Source organism: Electrona antarctica, assembly GCF_951216825.1.
Source record: "Electrona antarctica genome assembly, chromosome: 13".
NCBI classification, from domain to species: Eukaryota; Metazoa; Chordata; class Actinopteri; order Myctophiformes; family Myctophidae; genus Electrona; species Electrona antarctica.
The window spans coordinates 46,246,572-46,274,502 of record NC_136794.1 but is presented as its reverse complement, the minus strand read 5'-3'; the positions used below and the strand labels follow the sequence as shown (position 1 = coordinate 46,274,502).

At 41.9% G+C, this 27,931-nt stretch overlaps 1 protein-coding gene and 1 long non-coding RNA gene across 2 annotated transcripts; one reads left to right on the top strand and one right to left on the bottom strand.

Moving 5' to 3' along the window:
- LOC306935088 lies at positions 1-27,931 on the bottom strand. Its single transcript, XR_013791352.1, has 4 exons — positions 27,756-27,931; positions 9,491-9,590; positions 4,248-4,331; positions 1-3,219 (listed from the first exon to the last, which is right to left on the bottom strand). It is a non-coding gene; the product is annotated as an uncharacterized lncRNA (long non-coding RNA).
- Positions 12,419-25,477, top strand: LOC306935560 (extracellular calcium-sensing receptor-like; the record flags this gene model as incomplete). Its single annotated transcript, XM_079518659.1, has 6 exons — positions 12,419-12,565; positions 16,471-16,591; positions 18,079-18,299; positions 22,293-22,520; positions 22,621-22,744; positions 24,570-25,477. 6 exons carry the CDS (start codon positions 12,419-12,421, stop codon positions 25,475-25,477), a joined length of 1,749 nt encoding a protein of 582 aa, XP_079374785.1.

The following is a 27,931-nucleotide window of genomic DNA, read 5'->3' as shown; positions in this document are numbered from 1 at the left end:
TACAATTAATACAATCGTGAAAAAATTAACTCATTTTCCTTCACAAAACGCACTGTTAAACAACACAAATATAGATTGTGCAACACCTGGCCGCCCATTCATCCAAACAGACAAGACAGATCTGATTGTATTAAACGTTAAACTCACCAACATTGCAGCTGTATGGAAAGCTTGAATTGTCCTTTCAATCTGCAACGTGTTTGTTTCATAAGAAAAATCTCGCACACATGCTCGTTCCAAGCATTAGTTTTGCAAAAAAACACTCATTGGGCTAAAAACGGCCAATGCCGTTAATCACAAATTGATGATGTCAGTACATTTGGGCAAGTGGGCATGGCCGTTTTAAGCCCAATGAGTGTTTTCTTTTTTTGCAAAACTAATGCTTGGAATGGATTCAGCATCATGAAAACCCCCTAGTTTGACACATCACATGCTAGATAAAGCATGAATATTTTGCCTTCTATAGGTTGTTAACTCGTAACCTGCCACTAAAACCCCCGGGCACTGTTGGCTATTGCCACCATAGACTCTTGTTCTATTTTGCTTGGAGAAGACCGCTTCTGCCCCCCCCCCAAAGAGCTAGCGAAAATCCGCTAAAGCGAATGTCATCATCGTCTATTTAAGAGCCTTTAGAAGCATTCATATTTTAACCGCGCAGTAACTGGGATTTAGAATTGAGCCGCCAACATCGGCGCGTTGTTCAATTCAGCTCAATCTGAGCCGTATGTCCGAGATAAACGGCTATAAAGATCAGCGGCCGCAGCATTGTGTGCAGGGCTCTAGCGTGCGACTTATTAAGTCGCATATGCGACTTAATATCTTAATGTGCAAGTTAAAATGTAACGAGGTAGCGCCTGTGATACTTGCAGCATTGCGTGAATAAGAATAAAACAACGATCAGAGGATCTTTTTTTTTCACTCCCTGCCTCAACCCACAGACACAATCATTTGCATGGCCGCATCGGACCTCATCCTACGTTATAAAGCATGAACAATAAAATCCACGTAGGAATTGTTGTACAACTACGAGTAGTTTGATAATCATAACACAACATGGGTGCCGCCATCTTGTCGAGCGAGACAGGCAGCACTGAACCGTATCCACAGACCAGAGCTCTTCAGAGAGAGAGTGTAGACAACAGCGTGGTAAATGACCCATGCAGCTCCATGAATACTATATGCATGAATAAAGTGAACTGAGTTGTCGCAACTCTCATCTAAACGGCGCTGCCTCAGACAGTCTCAGACCAAAGAGGGTCACTTCTTTGAGGAGTGCAACGCAGCGAAACAGTGGAACTCTCTGCCGTGACACGAGCAGACCTGAATGAATGGTACCGCAGACTGAAAAGTGTTTTTCCGAGCTTGTATATCTGCATATTGTGGCTAAAAACAGTCCATGACAAATGAGACTTCAATTGAGCCGTGCATAAATGCACCATACACTTTATTTAGCTCACTAAAGTACCACAAAAGTATTTAATTTACTTGTCAGATTTAGAACTGTGATTATTTCTTTCAGATACTTTTCCTACATGAATATAAGCATATAAGATGAAATGGGATTTAAATGGTGCAGTTTGTAAAAGATGTACCAAATGCTTTACCAAAAACTGTACGAGTAAAGGGATTTTCTCCTTTGAGTTCCCATGTGTTCTTCCAGATTACCCATTTCAACACAACCTTTGCCACAAACTTTACAAGTAAAGGGCCTTTCTCAAGTATGAGTTCTCATGTGACTTTTCAGATCACTCTTGCGACCAAAGCCTTTGCCACAAACTATGCAACTAGCGGATTTTTCGCCGGTATGTTTTCTCATGTGACCTTTCAAACTACACCTTTGACCAAAGCCTTTGCCACAAACTGGGCAAATAAAGGGCTTTTCTCCAGTATGATTTTTCAAGTGTAGTTTCATATGAGCCATTCTACCAAAGCCTTTGTCACAAACTGTGCAAGTAAACAACGTTTTGTCAGTATGAATAATCATGTGTGCTTTTAGATTACTCTTGCAAGGAAAGCCTTTACCGCAAACTTCACAAGTAAAAGGTTTTTCTCCTGTATGAGTTCTCATGTGGTCCTCCAAATAACTTGCACCATATCCCTTACCACAAACTGTACAAATACGGGGAACAGGCTTTTCTCCAGTATGAGTTCTCATGTGTAGTTTCAGATGACCCGTTTTACGAAAGACTTTACCACAAACTGTACACGTACACGGCTTTTCACCAGTATGAATCCTCATGTGTTTTTTTAGAATAGTCTTGCAATGAAAGCCTTTACCACAAACTTCACAAGTAAAGGGTTTTTCTCCTGTATGAGTTCTCATGTGGGTTTCCAATAAACACTTTGCAACACAGCCTTTGCCACAAACTGTACAAATAAGGGGAACAGGCTTTTCTCCAGTATGAGTTCTCATGTGTTGTTTCAGAATGCCCGTTTTACGAAAGACTTTACCACAAACTGTACACGTACACGGCTTTTCACCAGTATGAATCCTCATGTGTTTGTTTAGATTACCCCTGCAACTAAAGCAATTACCACAAACTTCACAACTAAAGGGCCTTTCTCCTGTATGAGTTCTCATGTGTGCTTTTAGAAGACTCATTGAAATACAGACTTTACCACAATCTTCACAAGTAAAGGGGTTTTCTCCTGAATGAGTTCTCATGTGTGTTTCCAATAAACACTTTGAAACACAGCCTTTGCCGCAATCTGTGCAATGAAACATTATATTCCCTGTGTTCAGGTTTAGGTCCTGGGACATATCGTTGCTTAAAGACAAACTTTGCCCTTCCACCTTTTGTGTCTCGAGTGATTTCAGTGTGGTTAAAGCCGACTGACCTTCCCTAATTTCTTTCCGATCGTCATTACCGTCTTCAGTGTCAGATTCAGAACAGTGTGAAGAGAGGAGCTGGTCATCAGTAGTTGGTTGTGACGTTCCAATGTCCTCTATATCAGCTTGAGTTTTCATATGTTCAGGTGAGGTGCTGCTTACAGCCTCTGTCTCTCTGTTTTCACCATCGTTGTCATTATTATCGGCATCATCTTCTTCACTTATCACTGCTAGTAACGTCAAAGTTGACCCAGCAGCCGTCTCTGGTCTTTGAAGTAGCTCCTCCTGATCCTCTTTAATCTGTGGGGGCTCTGGTTTCTCCTGGACCAGACTGGGACTCCTTTCCTGCCGTTCAGTGGAAAAACTCCTCTTTACACACAGGGAGGTGTCTAGGCAAAAGATGAAATGAGAGTTAAGCATTGAATGTTCGAATTTTACATTTCTTTGAATTTCACATTACCCGTTTTGCCTTCCACAGTGAACTCATTATTTTTGCGTCAGGCAGTATCTGGTATTTAACCCATTTAGGCCTGACGTCGAAATTAAAAAAATGTCATATACCTATGTTTCTAGGCCTACATCTGCCGACCCCCCCATCTGAAAATATGTTGTTCCAGGGACCCCCCCAGAAGCAAAGATTTGAGTTAAAATCGGTCGCTCTGAAAGAATAGTCCAAGGTTTGTGCAACATTTTCACGATTTTTAAAAAATAGCAGACCTACAAGCTCGTAGCGCGGCACTCAATTTCCGATCACCCGATCCTCCTCATACTCCTATTTTATCGCTGTAGTGCCGAAATGATTTTGGCTCGTCACAAATTTTCAGTAGCACCGAAGACCCGACTTTAGGACGGTACCCGCCCCCCCCCGAACCTCAAATGACGTCACATTGTAGGCTCTACAGAGCCGAACCGACTTTTATTCGGCTCTAAAATAGAAGTATGAATCGCGCCTTATAGTTAACAGCCAGCTAAGTCCAGTTACCAGCATATTACAGGCTCCAAACTTGTGGGTGGTACCAGAGTTCCGATTTTATATAAAACAAATGACCACTTCTGCTTCAGGTCCTGATGGGACGTGTGTGTATGTATGTATGTATGTATGTATGTATGTATATATATATATATATATATATTACTTACGCCAGCATATGACTCTACATAAATGACATATGTAGAGACATATGCAGGCGGACAATTTATAATAATGTCACATATACGATAAACATAATATGTTGCATATAAAAAATATGTTCATATAGTTCCTTTCCATCTAGGGGGGTGCATCAGCTAGTTCGGTAGGGAACAGGGGTGCACGCCACGGCCCAAAAGGTTTGGGAACCGCTGGTCGACACTTTGCAACTAGTTTGGCTTTAAGTCTTGTTAGATTAGTAGTATTAAAGTGATCATCATGTTTTACCTGCCTCCTCTTTGATCCGTGGAGGTTGTTGTGGTTCTTCCTGGACCCGACTGGGGCTCCTCTCCAGATGTTCAGGGGGAAACTCTTCACACACAAACGGAAGGAGCAGAAAAGAGGTAGCATCAGCACAACAACTCAGAGCGCTTTTCTCATTGGATGACAGCTATTCTCCTACTAGAGTTTAATATTTTCCCCGGATTTTTCATTTAAATCCATTTTGACCTGAGATCAGATTCTAAAAATGTCTTCTACATCCTGACAGTTTTCTGAAAAAACTATGTTTCTATGTCAGTCGTTCTTCGATTTTTCAAAAATAGCAGAGTGGCGCGCTATGAGCTTGTGGATCTGCTATTTTTCAATAGCTAAAGCATAACATAATGCTAACACCAAAAGGGGTTCACACCCAAAATGGGTTAAATCCCGGGAATTTGTCGACCTTTTCCCGGGGCTACCCGGGAATTCCCGTCGGGAAAATAAATTAAATTAAAGAAAAAGTGCCCACTAAAATGCATTAATATGTAGATACTTAATATTTTCAATAGAATAGTGATATTTTATTGTTTAAAACGTTTTATTTGAACAAAATATGAACATATACGAAATACGAAGGTATGCATGGACTGCAATTATATAGCGCCATTCTCCAGAGCGCTTTGCAGGGTAACAGGTACGGTCGCCCCAATTCCATCTCGCCCCAGCTTTTTTCCGCCGACCTCACGCCTAAAGCTCGGTGCGGCGGTTCTTGTATTCTTTATTTTACTGAGAATAAGGTTAGAAATAAGTTTAGGGTTAGGCATAGTTTTACTGGGGTTTAGGAATAGGGTTAGGCTTAGGCATCGTTTTACTGGGGTTAAGTTTAGGAATAGGGTTAGGTTTAGGCATAGTTTTACTGAGGTTAAGGTTAGGAATAAGGTTAGGTTTAACCGTTTAAGCATAATTTACCTTGATTACTTTAGGAATACCAGGCCGCGCTGTTCAGCCGGCTGTACGCCCGGGGCGAGTTGGTAAAGGGGCGAGTTGTTTTGTATTTATTTGCAGTGCATGTCACATTCACACACATTTACACATCGATGGCAGAGGAAACCATGCATGATGATGACACCAACCTGCTCATCAGGAGCAGTTGGGGGATACTGTAAGTATCTTGCTCAAGAACCCTTCGACAAGCAATCAGGAGGAGCAACTGCCTAGTCCCCATACCGTCCCAGTCCTACTAGTAGTAAGGCTTGCCGAGCTATGAGGCCCATAGGAAGATCTCTTGTAGCGTGAGCATATCGTGAGGCAGCTTGATGTACAAGTACACCCCCTGGAGTCTGGACACTAGCATGTCATTGACAGTGCCATGCAGGGAGGCACTGGGTCCCATTTTTCAGAAGGTTTTTTTTCTTTTCCAAACAATTTCTGGTCTGTCCTACATAGGACTGTAAAAGCTAATTCCAGGGGTGCAACAGTAATCTAAATAATCAAATTACTCAAAGAAATATATTTATTTTTTCATAAATCAATTTATTAGTAGCCGAATCCTATTTTGGCCACGTCATTACAGACAAAATATTTCAAAGAAATGTGGCTTTCAGAACTAGTGAAAATAGGAGATCTACGAGCTCACACTGCAGCCTGTGCTGTGACACGATGTGAGCTTACAGACCACTTACGCTTAAAGTTAAACTGTTTCAATAAAATAGCAGATCTACAAGCTCGAAAAGACGTTGCGGCACTCGTCGGAAGTCACTCAGCGGCTATGCGTAGCCGTAGGCCCATAGATATATATATAAAGAAAGACTAGATGGCTCACCCACGCTCTGGCCAATGGAGAGCGACGTTGCTACGTGGCGGCCATCTTACCGAGGGGCAGCATAACATTGTGTCTATGTGGGATGTACTTTTTGCGGCTTTCGCCTTTATTTTTTTATGGAGGGACAGACAGTAGGCTGACAGGAAATGGGGGGAGTGACATGCAGTAAAGGCCGTCGGGATCGGGAGTCGAGCCTGCGGCACACTGCCAGACTCGGGCTACCGGCCAAATTGCCTGGACCGCTGAGCCACGCCCCAGGCCGTGGCATGTACTTTTTAAATAACCATAACTTGCTCAATTTTCAACCGATTTTCAAACGGTTTGGTTTGTTATGAACGTCAGAGACGTCCGCATACTTATATGCTATTATACAACGTTCATATAAAAACATTAAGCAGATAAGCGTCCTGAATTATAGCCACGCCACGAGTTATGACTACTTTTGTGTGAGCTGCCATAGAACATACTGTACTGTAGCCCCTCAGCAAGATGGCCGCCGGGTGAACTACGTCAGAGACTCCACCTTGAGCCATCTATCTAGCATATATATATATATATATATATATATATATATATATATATATATATATATATATATATATGCGTAGGCCTGCCACCTGTTTCAAAGCAGCACGTTGGTTTGATGAAAACGAGTGCTTCCAAACTACAACACTTTCACAGAATTTCTTAGCATAAAATAGCTCGTTTTCTGTACAGCTGCAATGTTGGTGAGTTTAGTCATTTAATACAAGCAGATCAGAATTTTTATTGGATGAATGGAAATTAAATAAAAAGGTTACTTTTCAGGATTCCATTTCCAAAATAGCAAAAAGAAATTCAGGATTTCAATTAAAATATAGCAAAAATAGCTGATCAACTCATCAACACAAACTCTTACGTTAAGTCTGACAAATGCCTGTCAATCTTTAAATCATTACAAAGGCTACACATCATGGCCATGTAGTTATGGTGCCAAGACATTACTCAAATGTTCAATAATCTTAACCCATTTAGACCTGACGTTGAAATTAAAAAGCTAATCTTCTAAATCCTAACAGTTTTCTGAAATACCCATGTTTCTATATCAGTGGTCAATATTTCATGTCAAGGACCCCAAAAATTACATGTAATATGCCTCCGTCCCCCCATCTGAAAATATGTTGTTCCAGGGACCCCAACCCAGAAGCAAAGATTTTAGTTAAAATGTTCACTCTGTAACAATATATTAAAAGATTTGAGGCACATTTTCACGATTTTTCAAAAATAGCAGACCTACAAGCTCGTAGCCCACCCCTCGGTGGCGTGCTATGAGCTTGTAGATCTGCTATTTTTTCAATAGCTAAAGTATAACAGAATGCTTGAAACACCAAAAGGGGTTCCCGCCCAAAATGGGTTTTTAGCTTCCATGCACGTGTCCCATTCACAGCACTCGGGTGTCTTTCATGATTGTTGTGTAGTTCTGCTGCAAGAGAACAATGTTCGAAGACAGACAGTCTCCTTGTACATGTTCATGCTTGTTGAATAGCTGATTTTGTTTGTGCTATTTAGCATAGTATCTTTAGGATGTAACAACTTTTAATAAACAAATGACTGACTATCAGAGGCAGAGCGTATTTGTCCTCCTTGTATTTCCTTGTGGATATTTTCATTGATTGTAATGGCCTTGGTCTAGGTCTATATTAATGGGCTGGCAATTTACTTACATGGCACAGTGTATGCAGCATTATACTGTAGGCCTACTGGCTATGTTAATGATTAGATTTAGTCAGTGATGTAAATAGGTTTTCAATGTAATGAGTCCCAGGATGCAGGGATGGTCTTTTAGATGAGTCCCAGGATGCAGGGATGGTCTTTTAGATGAGTCCCAGCCAGGGACATTTGATGAGTCCCACTTCAACGACATTAGGAGTCATATTTTGCCATTTTTACAAATTGCACCATTTCATTTTATATGGTTATAATGTGGTTATATTCATGTAGAAAACAGAAGAAGAAATGATTATTATAACTAAAGCTAGCAAAATAAACTAGAATAAAAAAACAGTACAGTAGTGCATCCCGTGGATGCAGAGGTCGTTTTATTGCGTCCCTTAACTATAATAGTTTTGGGGTGCAAAATGCACCCCATTTTATTTTTAATCTCTGTTTAGTTATAGTGCATTTGTAAAGTTCTGATCGTATTTGTTTAGAACATCAGCAATGTGTTGTGTGCACAACAACAACATGAGACAACAGCGATTTATGGACCTATCTGACATAGAAAGTAGCATAATGAATGATCAACTGAAGAGGTGCAGATCGAGTCCAGGTTTATGGACCTGACATAGAAAGTAGCATAATGAATGATCAACTGAAGAGGTGCAGATCGAGTCCAGGTTTATGGACCTATTATATTTATTTGATAATATATGCATTAATGCATAGCAATATTAATATTGAGTCACCGTTTGATCTGGTCCTGCCTGCTTAACAGAGGACCTACATCAGGTGGTGCTGTTCTACTCACACACTTCCTGAAACAACGTTTCTGCTGTTCACAGCATGCCAGGCATAGAGCTATAATTTAATCCCGAATTTAATCCACTAAATCAAGTGTTTTTCAACCGTTCTTGTCTCAACTCTCAAGTACCATTATATATTCGGCATTTGAGCCACGGACCACCATTTGATTACATTTAGCCTCTCAGACCCAAAACTATAGAATATTTCGTTGTTGTTGGATAAGATTGTGTCCACAATTCCATGCTGTAATGATGTTGGTACCAGTCCATTAGGAGTCGACTCGATATAACAGGCAAACGTCGATCAAATATATTCTGCATTCTCCAATTGTGTAGACTTCTTGCAAATGAAATAAATTCAAATAATGCATTTGTTTAACAATATTTTTACTCTCGAGTGTAAAATGAAAAAATTTATAATTTTACGCTCTCAAGAGTTAAATATCTATTAGGGTCAATTTGGTATACCAAGTCTGCATCATTTAGCTGTGGGACCACCTGGAACCCCCTCAAAGACCACTGGTGGTCCCCGGACCACTGGTTGAAAACCGTTCAGTCATCACTAAATATGGGACACACCGGTGATACGATAGCGTCCCCCCAGTAAAATAAATACATAAAGCACCTGCACCACGAGTTGATGCCATGTAAATCCGTGTATATTGTGTCCAATCTGATGTTATTTCAAATCCGTGTCCGTGTTAATTTGGGGTCCGTACGTCCTTTTGAACAACGAACTCGTCTATTTGTACGTCTCTAAATGTTTTGATGAATTGAACAAGGTGGACCCTCTTGTAAACAAGTGTAATGCTTTATTGGGTCGTCCACTCACAGTTAACAGTCTTTGTACATTGAGTTGTGCTTGAATTGTACTGTAATTCTGAAAACTGTTAATAAATATTTCAATCAATCGTATGTAAACGTGTTTAAATGCCGCATGGACGTACCTGCAGTGTGTAGTTTGATGTCCATCACTTTGTTGTGTTTTCTAGTTTATGAGATGATTGAGATCTTGTTGTTTTTCTTTCCTTCACCGGGATGTTGGGGCTGTTGTTATGGGAAATAAATAAATGAAAAATACACACACTTACTTCCGGGTCAAAGCACTAGACGCATGCGCGTTGCACAATACAGCTGGTGCATGACTTAATGCATTGCGCCCCCTGGCGGAGGAGATGTGTAACTGCCACTGAAGAAAGAGAGAGAGACAGACACCCCCTTTTTGAAACTAGCTCCTTGCCACTTCCCCTACACACTTCCACTTGGTTTGAGCATAGATATATAAATCATAGAGACGGCACTGGATGGGATGGGAATCCCAGGGCCATCTCAATTATTTATATATCTATGCTCAAACCAAGTGGAAGTGTGTAGGGCGAGTGGCGAGGAGCTAGTTTCAAAAAGGGCCACAGACAGACAGACAGACAGACAGACAGATATTCTTGTATCTGTTTTGTTTTTTTTTAGGTTAAGGTTAGGAATATGGTTAGGTTAACCGTTTAAGCACAGATTACGTTTAGGAACACCAGGCTGAGCACTTCCTCCCCCATGAAGGAATGGCAGATTCGGCAATGCCCGAAATACCTGTATTTTATCTCAGAGAATAGGGCTTTGCACTGTACTATAGTACTATACTATACTATAGTGCAGTCAAGTGCACAGGCCCTAATCATATAGGGTGCGTTCGGAAATGCGCACGGGGAATGTGGTCAGTTGGTTGAGTGTGGTGGGCGGTGACGTCACAGAGTGCGTTCAGTGTGCCTTATTTACGAACGACCACAGCTGTGACACATTCACACCAGACAACCCCAGCTTCAGGGTAGGGTCGCTCAGTGCGGGCACTCGGCGCACTGGATTTCCGAACACACCGAGTGCACTGAATAAACGAACGACAAACAGAGCACACCAGTGCATTCAGGGCGCATTTCCGAACGCACCCTAATGTCATGTTGCAACACCCCTGTAAGAGAGGTTCCAGTGGGAACTGTCAAGTGAACATGTAACACATGGACGCGTGTGGAGGGCTGAGGTGTGATGGAAATAAAAAGTGAAGCCTAAGGCATCTCCAACTCAAATGTCCCAAATGACTTGCCCTTAGCTCAGTTTTTAATGTCATCTGCCAGGCAATCAAAAACAAACCACAATCGGTGTTGTTTTGTTTAATTATCGCAGGCATCAGATGCCATTTAAAGACCACAAGGTTGAAATGGCACAATAACACCAATTAATTATCACATGGGCCAATGCCTTGCTAAATTGGCTGTTTCAATTGTTTATCCCATTTTGACCTGAGATCAGATTCTAAAAATGTCTTCTGACAGTTTTCTGAAAATGTCAGTCATTCTTCGATCTTTAAAAAATAGCAGACCTACAAGCTCGTAGTGGCGCGCTACGAGCTTGTAGATCTGCTAATTTTCAATAGCTAAATCATAACATAATGCCGCCCAAAAAGGGTTATTTGACAAAATTTGCATCAAGTGTACGTTTAGTACCTTTAATACAAATCGCCTATTTCCCTACAAAGATGCGACATGTAGCAGAATAATATAATTTTATATGAAAACATGCCAAAATTATGTAGCGTTAGTGAATATCTGACACACACACACACACACACACACACACACACACACACACACACACACACACACACACACACACACACACACACACACACACACACACACACACACACACACACACACACACACACACACACACACACACACACACACACACAATATGAAAGTATTGCAAATGTATGTTAAGCCCTGCCTCTACTTCTGCCTTGCTGGCCCCAGATGAGTGTCATACGGGGGCACGGGGGATCATGACACAGCACTGTGTATAAAACTTAGCAACTGGACAATGGATTTAGAGAAGGGTGGGAGGGTGTTAGACAGAGCAGGACAGTCATGATGAGGTCCTCTCTAGACACACACCTGCTGCTGTCATACCTGTACATGTCCTTGATATTGTTGTTATCCTCAGTCTCTCCTTTGTCTTCCTCTACTTGTGAGTTACAGGCACCGTTTAATCTCAACAGATTCTACAAGGCAGGAGACGTGGTTCTGGGTGGGTTGTTTAACATCCACTTCTCCTCCATGTCTCCTGAGCTGCCTTTCACCTCCAAGCAACAGGAGCCCACTTGCTATGGGTGTGTATCACCTGACCCGAGATCAGATTCTAAAAAATGTCTTCTACATCCTGACAGTTTTCTGAAAAAGCTATGTTTATATATGTCAGTCGTTCTTGGATTTTTCAAAAATAGCAGACCTACAAGCTCGTAGCGCGCCACTCGGTGGCGCGCTATGAGCTTGTAGATCTGCTATTTTTCAATAGGTAAAGCATAACATAATTCTAACACCAAAAGGGGTTCCCGCCCAAAATGGGTTAATACAATAGCAAGCAGGAGAACACGGTCCGACCTCGCTGGGATATATGCACCGGGTTTTAGTTGATGTTGTATATTTCTACAAATTACTATATATCCTAGTCTATTGGGTCCAAAATCGTTACTTTTCAGGAAATAACTACATGGAATTCATTTAAATTTTCTTCCAAAATAGCAAACATTGTAGATCTACAAGCTCACAATGTGTCACTTTTGTGTGACACTGTAGTATGGCATTCGTTTACGAAAGAATAACATAAATTGAAATATGTAGATATAGTTTTCTGCCCGACAGCAACGATATTCAAGGTGACAAGTGTTATTTTGTGTCAGTTTTTGGATTGAAGGGTTCAGATGGGCCCAGACAATGGCTTTTGCCATTAATGAGATCAACAGAAACCCCAGCCTACTACCCAATGTGACTCTGGGATACAGCATTTATGATACCTGTGTCACGCTTGGAGTTACATTCCGTGCAGCAATGTCACTGATCAGTGGGAGAGAGGAGCAGTTTCAACAGGACGAGAGCTGTGCTGGGTCTCCTCCGGTGCTCGGAATTGTGGGTCCATCTACCTCGACAAGTTCTATTGCCATCTCTAGGATATTAGGTTTGTACAGAGTGCCCGTGGTAAGTTGCCCACTATAGAATCCCCCTTTGCCTCAACCTATATTATATACGCTTCATTTGGGTTATTTGGCTATATAACCTAAAATATGATCATTTATTTATAGACAAAAAAAAATGTCCCTTCTTCTTCAAAGTAGTACTGCTTAATTCCAAAAAGGTGTAAATTGCAGACTTGCAAAGAAAAAGATTCCAAGGCACTCCGTCCATATAATGATTTATTTATGAGCAAGGCAACAAGAAAAAAGACCAACGCGTTTCTTCCTACAAGGGTCTATCTAACATTTTGGCTAATCACTATCAGTCACACTGAAATACGTGATAGGTGATGTTCCAATCATGTCCTTGTTATTTTGTCATCATATCATTTCATTTCAATGAACCATGCAAGCGCTTCTTTTTCCCCCTATTTTTAAAATGATAATGTATTTGTCTTCTTTACAGTTTGGAAAGGAGGGACACCCGCACACCGCCACTTGAGAGGTAACGTTTCGGTCTTGCGACCTTCCTCAGGCGACCTCCCCAAGCCTGAGGAAGGTCGCAAGACCGAAACGTAGCTTCTTAAATAAATGCTCTGAACCCCCAGCAAGTGGCAGTGTGCGGGTGTCCCTCCTTTCCACATTGTATATGCCTCGTCATCATCGCACCTGCTCCAAATTACCTACCGGGTGTGCGGAAGTCATCTCTCTATAAGTCTTCTTTACAGTTTGGAATACCTAGAACATATTCACTTGGAGGCAGAGCATGTGAGCAGAGAGGGCAGGTTGTGAAGGGATCAAGTGTGAAGCCAAGCAGGTTTTCCAAAAGGTTGAAGCACAAGAATGCATCTGTGCATGCAGTGCCGCCGCTAGTCATACTTACAGTACGCACGTACGCGTGTAGGGCACCACGCCGAGCGGGCACCAACATGTGCCACAAAGACAGTATGCGTAGGGCACCTAAATGGCCAGCAGCGGCCCTGCGTCTGTGTTTGATTCTTTGCACAGACATGAGTGGCCTTGTGGTTAGAGTGTCCGCCCTGAGACTGGGAGGTTGGGGTTCAATCCCCGGCCGGGTCATACCAAAGACTCTAAAAATGGGACCCAATGCCTCCCTGCTTGACACTCAGCATCAAGGGTTGGATTGGGGGTAAGTCCCGGCGACATACTAGCGTCATGTCCAGGGGGTGGGTGTACTTGTACATCAAGCTGCCTCACGCTACAGAAACAGGAGATAGGCTACTGCCCCTATGGGCCTCATGGCTACAGAAACAGGAGATAGGCTCCTGCCCTATGGGCCTCATGGCTCGGCAAGGCTACTTACTTACAGACATGAGAGTAGGAATCCTACGGCCCTGAGTCAGACTCATCTCATGTAACGTCTTTTTTAATATAAAAGGGATGGAGAGTAAACTAAATCTAGTGTGGTATTCATATTCAGGATGTTAAATGTACTGTGCTCTGTAGGCCTACATCATTCAATTACAACAGCCTTATAATGTGGCATGACATGTCCTCGGCCTAGTAAGAACCCACACGTCATTCAAATTCGTCTGTATCTGTAATTCTTAATGAGTGATCGTTAACAATTACTGCCAATGATGTGTAACACGTCATGTTTTCCCAAGGCCCACAGCGTTGCTCTCCAAAACTAGCCTAATTATCCGACTGAGCTTTTCAGCAGTTCAGTCCACTCAGTGGAGTGGGCAGGGCCTATGGGCTGGAAACAAGGCTACTCCAGTTCAGTCCACTCAGTGGAGTGGGCAGGGTCTATGGGCTGGAAACAAGGCTACTCCAAAACAAGGACTGTCTAAAGAGGATGAGACGCGAAGACCGTACGGGCGATGCCATGTTGCTCCATGGTGTTCCATGGAAGGAAAGAAACATACGCAGTTGAGACCAAGGAAGCTGAACACGGAAGTGTTGGCTGCATATAGCCCATTGCGCATGTTTCTTTCCTTCCATGGAGCACCATGGAGCAACATGGCGTCGCCCGTACGGTCTTCGCGTCTCGTCCTCTTTAGACAGTCCTTGCTCCAAAACAGGACATTGAGCTCCAAATGCTTTCTGAAACCAAAATCCAAAAAGGCTGCCATGCACTGCTTGTTTGCACAGCTTTTTTTCTTCTTTGTTTCCCCCTTCTCTAAACTCCCTGATCAGCTCACACGTTCTGCTTGCAGGGTAAATTTGTAAAACAAAATAATGGAATGAATAAATAATGAACGAACACATTTGTTGTATATATATTACAGAACAGATGTGTTGTGTCTTCTTCAGATCAGTTACTATGCTGCGTGCACCTGTATATATATTACAGAACAGACTTCAGATCAGTTACTATGCTGCGTGCACCTGTATATATATTACAGAACAGACTTCAGATCAGTTACTATGCTGCGTGCACCTGTATATATATTACAGAACAGACTTCAGATCAGTTACTATGCTGCGTGCACCTGTATATATATTACAGAACAGATTGTTGTGTCTTCAGATCAGTTACTATGCTGCGTGCACCTGTATATATATTACAGAACAGACTTCAGATCAGTTACTATGCTGCATGCACCTGTATATATATTACAGAACAGACTTCAGATCAGTTACTACTGTATGCTGCGTGCACCTGTATATATATTACAGAACAGACTTCAGATCAGTTACTACTGTATGCTGCGTGCACCTGTATATATATTACAGAACAGACTTCAGATCAGTTACTATGCTGCGTGCACCTGTATATATATTACAGAACAGACTTCAGATCAGTTACTATGCTGCATGCACCTGTATATATATTACAGAACAGACTTCAGATCAGTTAATATGCTGCGTGCACCTGTATATATATTACAGAACAGACTGTTGTGTCTTCTTCAGATCAGTTACTACGCTGCGTGCACCTGTCTGAGTGACGTGGATCAGTTCCCATCCTTCTTTAGAACCATGCCAAGTTTTGACTTCCAGGTGAATTTCTATAGACTATAGATAGATGTGTTGATGTCTAGTGGTTCATGTTTCACATAATTTGACAAATTAATTACTCTGGCTCAGCCATTCTCAACCTGTGAGCTGTGACCCAGGATATTGTATGCGTTAAACTTTCCCATTAAAACTGTTTAAGTGCCAGGGACGTTAAGACGAGTTTAAAAAAAAACATTTATTTTTTTTATATTCTTTTTTTTTTTTTATCCATATTTTTGAAAATTCCTCTAATCTGGTGTGCAGGTAATGACATGCACAATATAATTACATTTTCTTTCTTTTATCCCATTATAAAATGGGCTAAAATGGCACCCAGGACCAAAACTGGTGTCCACCCCCTGGCACTTAAGGATGGGAATCCCTTTTTGTGTAAATGGGTTAAAAGAGTTTGGGAACCAGTGGGTTAGAATAGAGATTATTCACATAGTGGTCCCGGGCAAACGTCTACTTCTCTTTTGGGTCTTTGGGCTCCATTTTCGTCACCGCTAAACCCCTTATCCCTAAACTTCTTTGCCTTTTTTTTTTTACTATTTTGCAAAACATTTTTGAATAGTTAAAATGGCCAGTCTACAAGCTCACAACGTGTCAATGTAGATTGGCTAGTTGAACTATTCAAATATGTTTTGCAAAATAGTTAAAAAAAGGCAAAGAAGTTTAGGGATAAGGGGTTTAGCGGTGACGAAAATGGAGCCCATAATGTTTTTTTGTGGTTTTCGCCTTTATTTTATTTAGGAGGGATAGGCTGACAGGAAATGGGGAGAGAGATGGGGGGGGTGGCAGCGGTGGCAGCGGTGGCCGAACGGTTTGCGGATCGGTCTTGATACCGGAAGGTCGCCTGGACCGCTGAGCCACGTCCCAGGCCCTCTTTGGGGTCTTGAGCTAAAAATGTTGGGAAACATGCACTGATCTAACCTATACTTATCCCTCTATGCTTTATCCAATCAGGTGCGAGCTATGATCCAGATCACGAGGTGGTTTGAGTGGACTTGGGTCGGAGTGTTGTTTAGTGACGACGACGGTGGCCGTGATGCTTCCCTATTATTCCATGCTGACCTGGTCCAGTCTGGTTTGGGTTGTGTGGCTTATTCAGAGGCTCTGCCCTGGGACAATGACCAGGCTAAACTTCAGAGGATTGTCACTGTGATGAAGTCATCCACAGCTCGTGTGGTCCTTGCATTTGGACATGGCAGATATATATATAATGTCATGGATGAGGTTTGTGTTATGATGATGCATGCTAATTTCGGGGTTAAATCATCAGAATGAATCAGAGAAAAGCAAAAAAAAGCCATTCACAACATCTTTAAATTTAGCAGATCATTATACCCATCTGCCAGTGGTGGAACGTAACTACGTACTTTTACTTAAGTACTGTACAAGTACAATTTTGAGGTATTTGTACTTTACTTGAGTATTTCCAATTTCCAATACTTTTACTTCTACTCCACTACATCTCAGAGCCACAATTTGTACTTTTACTCCACTATACAATTATTTGAAAACTTTAGTTACTAGTTACTTTGGAGATTTTAATTTTGATTAGAAAACATACATTAACCACTTCAACCCTATACATCTACAAGCTTGTAGATCTGCTATTTTCAAAAAGAATTGTACACAGTTTGAACTTGTGAAGTGGGACATTCTGCAATATGAGTACTTTTACTTTTAGTACTTTAAGTACATTTTGATGCCGATACTTTTGTACTTTTACTAAAGTACATTTTCAATTCCGTACTTTCACTTGTAACGAAGTAGTTCTAAATTGCAGTATTGGTACTTTTACTTAAGTAAAACAATTGAGTACTTTTTTCCACCACTGCCATCTGCTGAAGACCTGTTTGTTCTATCACCACCACACCCGACAGGTGGTAAAGCAGAACGTGACAGGTCTGCAGTGGATATTACCTGCCACTTCAGCGTGGTGGGGAGACCCTAATCTCCAGTCTCCTCATTACCTGCCATACCTGAGAGGCACCCTGGGTTTTGCCATTCGCCGTGGAGAGATACCAGGTCTCAAGGATTTCCTGTTAAAGATAAATCCTGGCAATGACCCCGACAAGAGCCACGAAGATAACATAGTGAGTATTTTTGTTTAATTTTGTATTTAACCCATTTTTGGCGGGAACCCCTTTTGGTGTTAGCATTATGTTATGCTTTAGCTATTGAAAATTGCAGATCTACAAGCTCATAGCACGGCACCGAGTGCCGCGCTACGAGCTTGTAGGTCTGCTATTTGTTTTAACTCAAATCTTTGCTCCTGGTGAGGTCCCTGGAACAACATATTTTCAGATGGGGGCGGAGGCATATTTCATATAATGTTTGGGGTCCTTGACATGAAATATTGAGCACCACTGATACAGAAACATAAGGTTTTTCAGAAACCTGTCAGGATTTAGAAGGCATTTGTAGAATCGTCTTCAGGTCTAAATGGGTTAAGATAATTTAAATGTATTTGATTCATGCTCATTATTTATGTCTTCATTGATTTTCTTCAGGTGAGGCAGTTTTGGGAGCACACATTTCAATGTAAATTTGCACCCCTTCCATCAGAGTGGGTGGATGCTGGTGGATCGGTGTGTACTGGACAAGAGGACCTAGGGACAGTAGAAACTACCCTTTTGGATGTGTTCCGCCTCAGGGCAGACTATAATGTGTACAAGGCTGTGTATGCTCTGGCCCACGCCCTCCATGGCATGCTGCAGTGTGTGCCAGGAAGAGGGCCTTTCCCTGGGCACAGCTGTGCCACTTTGCAGACAATACAGCCGTGGCAGGTGGGATATTAATTCAGTTCATCTGTTAATGTTTCTAGTTGGATTTAAAATGTGAATAAATAATGAAATTGTCAATATAACATTGGTGAGAAACCTGTAGTGGAGGAGCTTAGGGAGATATAAGGGTGATTTTGCGCTAATTTGTCTAAAAAGCGCCACATTTTGCACAGATATGGCCCTGCAGGGCATGCTCTAATGATTTAGCTAGGACAGAATGCCCTGATAGGCATGGTAACCTATCCAGAAAAATCTGAGTGGACAATTTTTAGGTGGCCGAACGGATTGCGGAGCGGTCTTGATACCGGAAGGTCGCCAGTTCGAATCAGCGGTCCGACACGTTAAAATGAACGTGTCGCTGAAGTGCCCTTGAACAAGGCATTGAACCACTACGATGAAATGTTCTATGAGCAGGGCCTGGCTGGAAACAAGTTATTGAGCTTAGCCCAGATACCCTGGGTAAATATAGTAATCATTTAATTTCCTTTCATTTCACCCTTTCTAAACCTTTTTTTTTTTTTTTTTAAATGTTTTTTTTTTGTGGCTTTCGCCTTTATTTTATTTTTTTATGGAGGGACAGACAGTAGGCTGACAGGAAATGGGGAGATAGATGGGGGGGAAGACATGCAGTAAAGGCCGTCGGGATCGGGAGTCGAACCCGCGGCACACTGCCAGACTGGATTGCCAGCCAAGGTGCCTGGACCACTGAGCCATGGCCCAGGCCTACCCTTTCTAAACTTGCCCTTAACAGGGGTGAGCTGTGCTTGAATACAACAGTTCCTATCAGTGCACTTAGTGTGTATTGTATACACGCAGTAGGGTTTAAAATGTCTTGCTCTTCATGATTTTGCTCACCACCATTGCAATTATGGTTTGACCCTAGAAAAAAAGGTTTCTCAACTGTTTTGTGTAGTATTAGGTGTCCTTAATAACATACTAAAAGTTTACCAAAGTTTGACCATGCGAAAGGTGTCATTTTCAAGATGGCCGCCGCCAGTTCTTAAAAGACCATTACTCATCCATTATTCATCCTAGACAAGTAATTTTGGTGTCTAACCCTATGTTTTAGTTATGTAGGAATCCAATTAGCTTATATAAATTAGAGTTATGATTATAATAACTAGTGTATTTGAAAAAGTGGTTATAAGGTGGTTATAAGTGGTTTTAAAGGTATTTATGTTCAAAATGAACGCTTTCCAATATAAATTTACATTTATCCTTTTTCCACGTGCCATAATGCCCATCATGGTGATTTGTTGGCTCTAAATTCTGAACCAGATGAGCTATAAATACAAACTCATGGTTTCTAACCACGAGAGATATATACTGTAAATATTTTAGCCATAATTTCCCTCTATTAAGTATTATTGTTCTGGGGTGTTTATTTGCAGAAAGACATCCCTCTGGCTGTATTTTGGTTTTGTTCTACTGTTTCTGTTGGCATTTCCTCTGTTTATGTTGACAATCATCCCTGGCAGGGACGTGCATCGCCAAGCCGGACATCCCTTCACTGAGTATGGATGGTCTCTCAGTGATGGTCCCCTGTCCATCTAGAGCCAGCCTGGCCTATGCCAGAAAATCTGTTCATGTGCCAGGGACTGGAGACAAGATGCAGCAGGAGCTTCACTCCATTCCTGACTGGGGATGCATCACCATTATCTTGGACTCTGGCTGGCATCCTGTCATGAAAGGACGCGATGAGAGAGATCAATGTCCCTGGACAGCCAAACTTGCCAGGGATCTGCCACAGGCCCTCACGATTGACTGTGTGAAAGGCCTTGGTGAGGTCGACAAACACCATATAGAGACCCTTCTGCTCTCTGCACTTTTCTTGCAGCTGGCAAATGGAAAAGATCATGTTACAGGTACCTCTGCCTCCGTGGAAACCACATTGGGATCCAGGGATAACATTCTCAGCATGGCTGATTAGCCGGTTGAGGATGATTCTTGCTAAGATCTTTACTGTGATGTTCAGGACTCAGGAGGGCTATAGGATGGTTATCGCAGTATGCCCTGTCCCCTTTCCTCTTGTAAACATGCACTATGGATGCGTCCTTGAAGTCTGGAGGGACTTCCCCCTATCCAGATTACCTGGTACAGGTGCCATGCCTCCATTCTTGTAGATGTCTGCAGGCAACCCATCACCTCCTGGTGCCTTTCCAGAAGTGGGTTGTTGGAGTGCTTTCACTGTCTCTGCACTGGTGGGGGGGGTCAGCCAGATCAGCTTTGATTGGCAGCTGGGGTATCGTGGCAATATCCTCTTCGGAAATTGAGGACTCTCTGTTTAAGACCTCACTGAAGTGCTCTTCCCAGTGTGCTAGGATGTCACTCTTGTCAGTGAGCAGGACACTTGTCAGAGGAGCGGACTGGAGTTGAGCCAGTGGTTTTGGGCCCATAAAGAGCACACAGAATGATGCATGCATCTGAGACATTCCCAGTCAGGAATGGAGTTAAGCTCCTGCTGCATCTTGTCTCCAGTCCCTGGCACATGAACAGATTTTCTGGCAGCCTTTGATACAGCTACATGATATTGTCTTGTTCATTGACATAGGCCAGGCTGGCTCTGTAGATGGACAGGGGACTGCATTCCCGTCACTGAGAGACCATCCATACTCAGCGATGCACGATCCTGCCAGGGATGATTGTCAACATAAACAGAGGAAATTCCAACAAACAGTAGAACAAAACCAAAATACAGCCAGAGGGATGTCTTTCTGCAAAGAAACACCCCAGAACAATAATATCTTTCGTGGTTAGAAACCATGAGTTTGTATTTATAGCTCATCTGGTTCAGAAGCCAAACCTATTTTCTGGGTGCTAGTATTGTGGTGGCCATATTGGATATCATGGAAACTTCCAATACAAACCATTATGGTATTCATATCATTGATCAACCTGTGAAGTTTCGTGGAAATATCCCTCAGTTAAAAATGTTCTATTCACCCGCATTATAGGCTAATGGGGGCTAATATTGTGGTGGCCATATTGCATTTCCAGCAAAGAAATTGACCGGTGTGTCCTTATAGGTTGTGATTCTATTGGGTCATAGATATTTCTGGTGGTCAACCTTTGATGTTATGGCAAATGCAGGTATCCAAAAAGGGGTGGTTTGCCCCCCTGGGTAATAGGATCTGACAGGAAATGTAATGTCTCTTTTCTTTTTCATGTTTGCAGCCATTTTGACAATATGCAAGATCAAGAAAATATGTTCCTTCTGTGCCATGAATCTTAGCCAATGGATTAATATTGCTTGTGTTTGCCAAAACAGTCAACAGTCATGGTAGAAATCATGGTAAAGCACTATTTCGGGTAGCCACTATCTTGTAAATATGCACAATAAGGGTCCAGACACACCCAATAATAAAAATAGGTATTCCATTGAGTCTCTCATGGTCAGAAACCATGAAATAGAACGGTGTAGTATGAAAAAAGCAAAAAAAAAATAGGGGTTAGCCGTACTGAGCCTTCACGTGGCGGCCCTGTTTTGACTAATTTCACAGTACCACACAATAATAATGCATTTATTCCTTAAGTAAATTGTTGAAAGCTTCAACATAATTTGAATTACAAGTAAAATCACCAATGATGGGCATTATGGCACGTGGAAAAAGGATAAATGTAAATTTATATTGGAAAGTGTTCATTTTGAACCTTTAAAACCACTTATAACCACCTTATAACCACTTTTTCAAATACACTAGTTATTATAATCATAACTCTAATTTATATAAGCTAATTGGATTCCTACATAACTAAAACATAGGGTTAGACACCAAAATTACTTGTCTAGGATGAATAATGGATGAGTAATGGTCTTTTAAGAACTGGCGGCGGCCATCTTGAAAATGACACCTTTCGCATGGTCAAACTTTGGTAAACTTTTAGTATGTTATTAAGGACACCTAATACTACACAAAACAGTTGAGAAACCTTCTGTTGCAATTTTTCTAGGGTAAGGTGCCTTTTTTTCATATATGCCCTCACCTACATTTCTAGCTTGTGTATTACCTGGAAAAGGTCAGTTTCACCACATCATTTGGTGATCATGTATCATTTGATGAGAACGGTGATCCTTTACCAATCTATGATGTCATGAACTGGGCGTGGCTCCCGGATGGAAGCACAAAGATTCACAATGTAGGCGTGGTCACGAAGTCAGCCTCCGGAGATGAAGACTTCTTCCTTGATGAAGACAGAATCTACTGGAACTTTGAATCCAAAAAGGTTATTTTAAGCTTTCTAAAAAAATAAACTAATGTTGAGCTCATGATGTGAATATAATTTAGTTTAGGCTGAAATTGGTCGTTGTTCCTTTCCTGTGTAGCCTCCTGGATCAGTGTGCAGTGAGAGCTGTTCCCCTGGAACCCGTGTGGCCAGAAGGAAAGGAGAACCTGTCTGCTGCTTTGACTGCATTGCTTGTTCTGAGGGAGAGATCAGCAATCAGACTGGTTGGTTAACCATTTAGGCCTGACGGCGAAATTTAAAAAAATGTCTTCTAAATCAGTTTTCTGAAATACCTGTTTCTATATCAGTGGTCACTGCTGCTCAATATTTCATGTCAAGGGCCGCAAAAAATATATGTATACCGACCCCTATCTGAATGTTGTTCCAGGGACCCCCAGAAGCAAAGATAAGAATAAAAAACGTTCACTGTGATTTTCAATAGCTAAAGTATAACATAATGCTTAAAACACCAAAAGGGGTTCCTGCCCAGAATGGGTTAATAGTCCATTCAAAGGGTTGTTCACACCCAAACGTCTATGACTCCAACTGTAGATCCACATGCAGCCCGTGGCAAAAAAAACGATAATCACTGAAATTTGAATAAATAAATAATCTTAAATTAGCTAAAATTAGCGTAATTAATTTTGAACATTGTACTATTGATTGTAGTAGTATTTATTAACAGTTTGTTTTCACATGAAAGCACAACTCAATACAAAGACTGTTACTGTGGACGACACACTGATAAAGCATTACACTTCTTTACAACAGGGTCCACCATGTTCAATTCATCAGAACATTTAGAGACGTACAAATATACACTTCTATATATTAAAAAAAACAGAAATCATGTAAGGAGGTAAAAAGGGAAAAGACACAGTAATTGGGGGAAAGGGGGTGGGGGGGATTCAGATTTTACGGGGTCCAGTTTCGAATTGCAGCCGTCCGTAGGTGCCCTTTGAGAGCGGTTTTGAAGGAGTCAAGGGGTCTTAATGGCTGTTTGTTCCACATTTTGGTGGCATAGGAGCGAAATTAATTTAGTCCCTTGTTTGTGCCGAATCTGGGTTGCACATGGTTTGTTGAACTCCCTCTGGTGAAACAGTGTGTGTGTGTGTGTGTGTGTGTGTGTGCGTGTGTGTGTGTGTGTTGAGCCCAGGTGCAGGATGCCACAATAAAGAGGAGAGCACAATTACACAATTGGAAACACTTGCTGGTCAGTTAACCCAGCTGGCACTGCTCCTGTGAGTCACTCCCCCTGTCTCCACCACACAGTGGGAAATGCAATAGGCCTAGGAGGTCAGAGCGGGGTGCATACGTTGATTAGACATGCCAACAGTCCGACAGGCATAGTCCGACAAAACACTGTCGCTCCCGACATGCGTGGCAGGCACTAGTGGCGTGCACTGACACACCCATGTTGTACAACAAACAGACTAATAAAACCATTACTGAATCTTTGTATTTAAAATACTCAAATATGTATAATATGGATGCTATAAGGGGATAGAGGAATACAGACAGAGGAGTACATTTTATTCATAAATAATATAGACGTGTTAAAAATATAAAAATGTATAAAAAGATCAAAGGCAGCCGTCCTCCGAGTGAGGCTGGTCTGTTTATAGAAGATCGGGGCCGTTTGTGTTGTCAGTTTGAATTGTTGAATGTTTAAATAGCAATTAATTGTTTTCAGTGATCTCCGTCCAAATACATTGAGGAGGCTCCTCTCTAGTCGACAATAGACGATAATAAATAGCTCTAGCCTACATTTACTGGACTATCAACACGTCAACTCAATTCACACTTTGAGCTGTTTTAGACGTTATACTGTACAGAGCTACAGTAACTCAAGGGACTCAAGGGAACCGACAGCGTCCGTCCGTTGCATGTCAACTCCTACTGAGTCAGACATTTGAGTTCATACATACAGCCCTAGACGTCTAGAAAACGTCCATGTTACAGTGAATGTGTGAAAGTCACTCTGGTTATCTGTACTGTACGATAATTCTTCACTTGTCTATGTCCCTTTAACCTCGCTGTCTTTGTTAGACTCTGCAGAGTGCACCAGTTGTCCAGAGGACTTCTGGTCCAATCCTCAGCGTGATCTGTGTGTCCCTAAGAGCGTGGAGTTCCTCTCCTACCACGAGCCCCTCGGTATCTCCTTGACAACCATCGCATTACTAGGCACACTCATCTGTGCCATTGTCCTGGGGATCTTCATATATCATCGAGATACACCCATGGTACGCGCCAACAACTCAGAACTCAGCTTCCAACTTTTGCTGTCACTCAAACTGTGTTTCTTGTGCTCACTTCTGTTCATTGGCCGTCCCAGACTCTGGACTTGTCAGCTGAGGCATGCAGTATTTGGGATCAGCTTTGTGCTGTGTGTCTCGTGCATCCTGGTAAAGACTATGGTGGTGCTGGCCGTGTTCAAGGCCTCCAAACCTGGGGCTGCAGACATCATGAAGTGGTTCGGTGCGATGCAGCAGAGAGGAACAGTTCTGGCTCTTACCTCCATCCAAGCAACAATCTGCATAGCCTGGCTCGTGTCTGCCTCACCAACTCCTCATAAAAACACACAATACCACAGTGATAAGATAGTCTATGAGTGTGAAGTGGGATCAACAGTTGGTTTTGCAGTGTTACTAGGTTACATTGGTTTACTGGCACTCCTCAGCTTCCTCCTAGCATTCATGGCAAGGAATCTTCCAGACAACTTCAATGAAGCCAAGTTAATCACTTTCAGCATGTTGATTTTCTGTGCCGTGTGGATAGCCTTCATCCCAGCATACATCAGCTCTCCAGGCAAATATGCAGACGTAGTGGAGGTATTTGCTATTTTAGCATCCAGTTTTGGCCTTTTGGTGGCGCTGTTTGGACCAAAGTGTTATATAATCCTTTTGAAACCTGAGAGAAACACTAAGAAGTTCATCATGGGTCGCAGTGCCACATAGACGTAGTAGAGTCTGAAATTATTATGTGTTAATGTGTTCTGTGTGATTTTTATCAATAAGTTATATAGATATATTTGCTTACTGATCACCTTGTTATACTACTTTCTACCAGATCAAACCATCCATGCAGTCAGAGATGTAACTATCACAAATAAAGTTTATGAAAAGTGGGAAAAAGAATAGCACAAGGGTGTTCCACCGCGCCACAAGCCTGTGTTTCTCACTGGCAGGACTGGTAGCAGGTAAATGGAAGGCACTGGAGCAACTCGGACAGATTAAGCCTTTTTATTCAACAGGGTGCAGGTAATAAAACGTAATATAACTGAACGTTATGCATTGCTGTGAAGTGCTTCTCAATAATAGAAATCACACCCGTGTGAAGTGAGGGGCGCTAATATATTAAAGTCTAACTCATGTTGATTAGGTGATGTAACCTAATGGTGCCAACACAAACATAAGACGTCACAAATGTGATGATGTCAGCACATTAGCCCTTTTTAGCCCCAGGAGTGCAAAACTAATGCTTGGAATGGATTCAGCATCATGGAAACCCCCTAGTTTGACATGTCACAACAGTCACATGCTACACAAAGCATGATGACATTTTGATATTTGTTTTGCCTTCTATAGGTTGTTATAGTGCTCTGTTCAGGGCAGGCCACTATTCTACTGCCTGGACAGTTATAAACTGACTGGACAAGCTGTACTAGCATGTGTGACGGTGGCCATGAACTTGTCACACTTCATTATAATGAGGACAGGAATGTGTTTTGCCCCAAGCTCCTATACTCCTATACTCCATAGTCTACTCTACTGGCTAAACTAACTGCCGATTATGTGCACAAGATACGTTCCTTACCTCAGATAAACAAGGCAGCCTTTATGTGTTGACTGAATGCCAAAGGTATACATATGTACCTTGTAGGCCTATCATGTAACACATACATGGGCAACTGGCGGCCCGGGGGCCACATGCGGCCCCCACCTTCACTTAATGTGGCCCTCAGGTTAATGTCAGAATACTGATATGATATTGGTTTCAGCTGTTTACAATTCCACAACATGCAAACATGACCCACTTTAATTACTTCAGTCTAAATTAGTAGCTCATTGCTTCAACACAAGTATAATTAAAGGCATTTGAAATTACATAAGAATGTTAATTTTCAGGATTCCAATTACAAAAATAGCAAAAAATAATTCAAGATTTCAATTCAAATATAGCAAAAATAGCAGATCTACAAGCTCAAAACGCGTCGCACGCGTTTTTAGCTTGTAGATCTGCTATTTTAAAAATAGCAGATCTACAAGCTCAAAACGCGTCGCAGTGCAACGCGTTTTGAGCTTGTAGATCTGCTATTTTTGCTACGACAGTAATGTGGCCCCTCTGGAGTGAGTGTGGAAATATAGTGGCCCTCGCCATTGTCAAAGTTGCCCAAACCTGATGTAACATGTTACAAAACGAATTAAGTACATGTTGTCACCTGTAGCACATGTTCACGGGGACATCCGCATTCTTCCTACATGTTATGACCGCACGTACTTCGTACTTCGGATAGATAGTTTCTTCTATCATTATTATTATTTTGTTATTACATTATTGTTGTATTTTGATGTTTTATAATGTTTTGGTTGTTCAAGCACTTTGTAACTTGGTTTAAAAAAGTGCTATATAAATAAAGTTGTATTATTATTATTATTATTATTATTATTATTATAACACAAACATGAATGTTCACTGATTGTAGTGATTGTCTCACACCACAAGGTGGTAGTATTTCACTTCCCCACGGACATATGTACTCGACTATTTCCTCCGAGGTGGTGGAAAGCCTGGTGAGGCGAGGTTACTCTAGCCTGGCTTGGCAGCCTCATAGCGGGGATTCACTGAAGATTGTTCCCGGAGGAAACATCAGTGAACCCTCGCTATGAGTCTGGCCGCCGCGCCGCGCCAGGCTAAGGTTACTCGACTATAGTGGTAAGCAGAGCTCTGGCGGTAATAAGTATCCCCGCCTATGTCACGCGGGGGAAACCGGGGTTCGATTCCCTGGCTGGGAGATGACAACATTGAACATTCTGTTAGTTATTCACCCGGGACATCCTTATTCCTTTATATTAGCAATTCAGTGAAATCAACCAGGTACTTTGGCAATTAGGCCTGCAATGAGCATGTATTTAATTATTAATTTTAAATTTTTGATTGTGTAGCAATATGCCTTTCTACGTCAGAGAATACGTTTCAACACGCACACTTGACTTGGGCTGTCGATCTACTCACTGATGAATTCAACCCAGTTGATTATGGCAGGCAGGAGTCGTGAGTAGGACGTGGCAAAGTTTCAAAATAAAACAGGGGCAAACCGCAAACAAAACAAGAACAGGCTCCAGACATCTTCTTCTTCTTCTTTCTTTCATTCAAGAAAAATCAGTTTCTCTACTGGCGTCCTACCCATA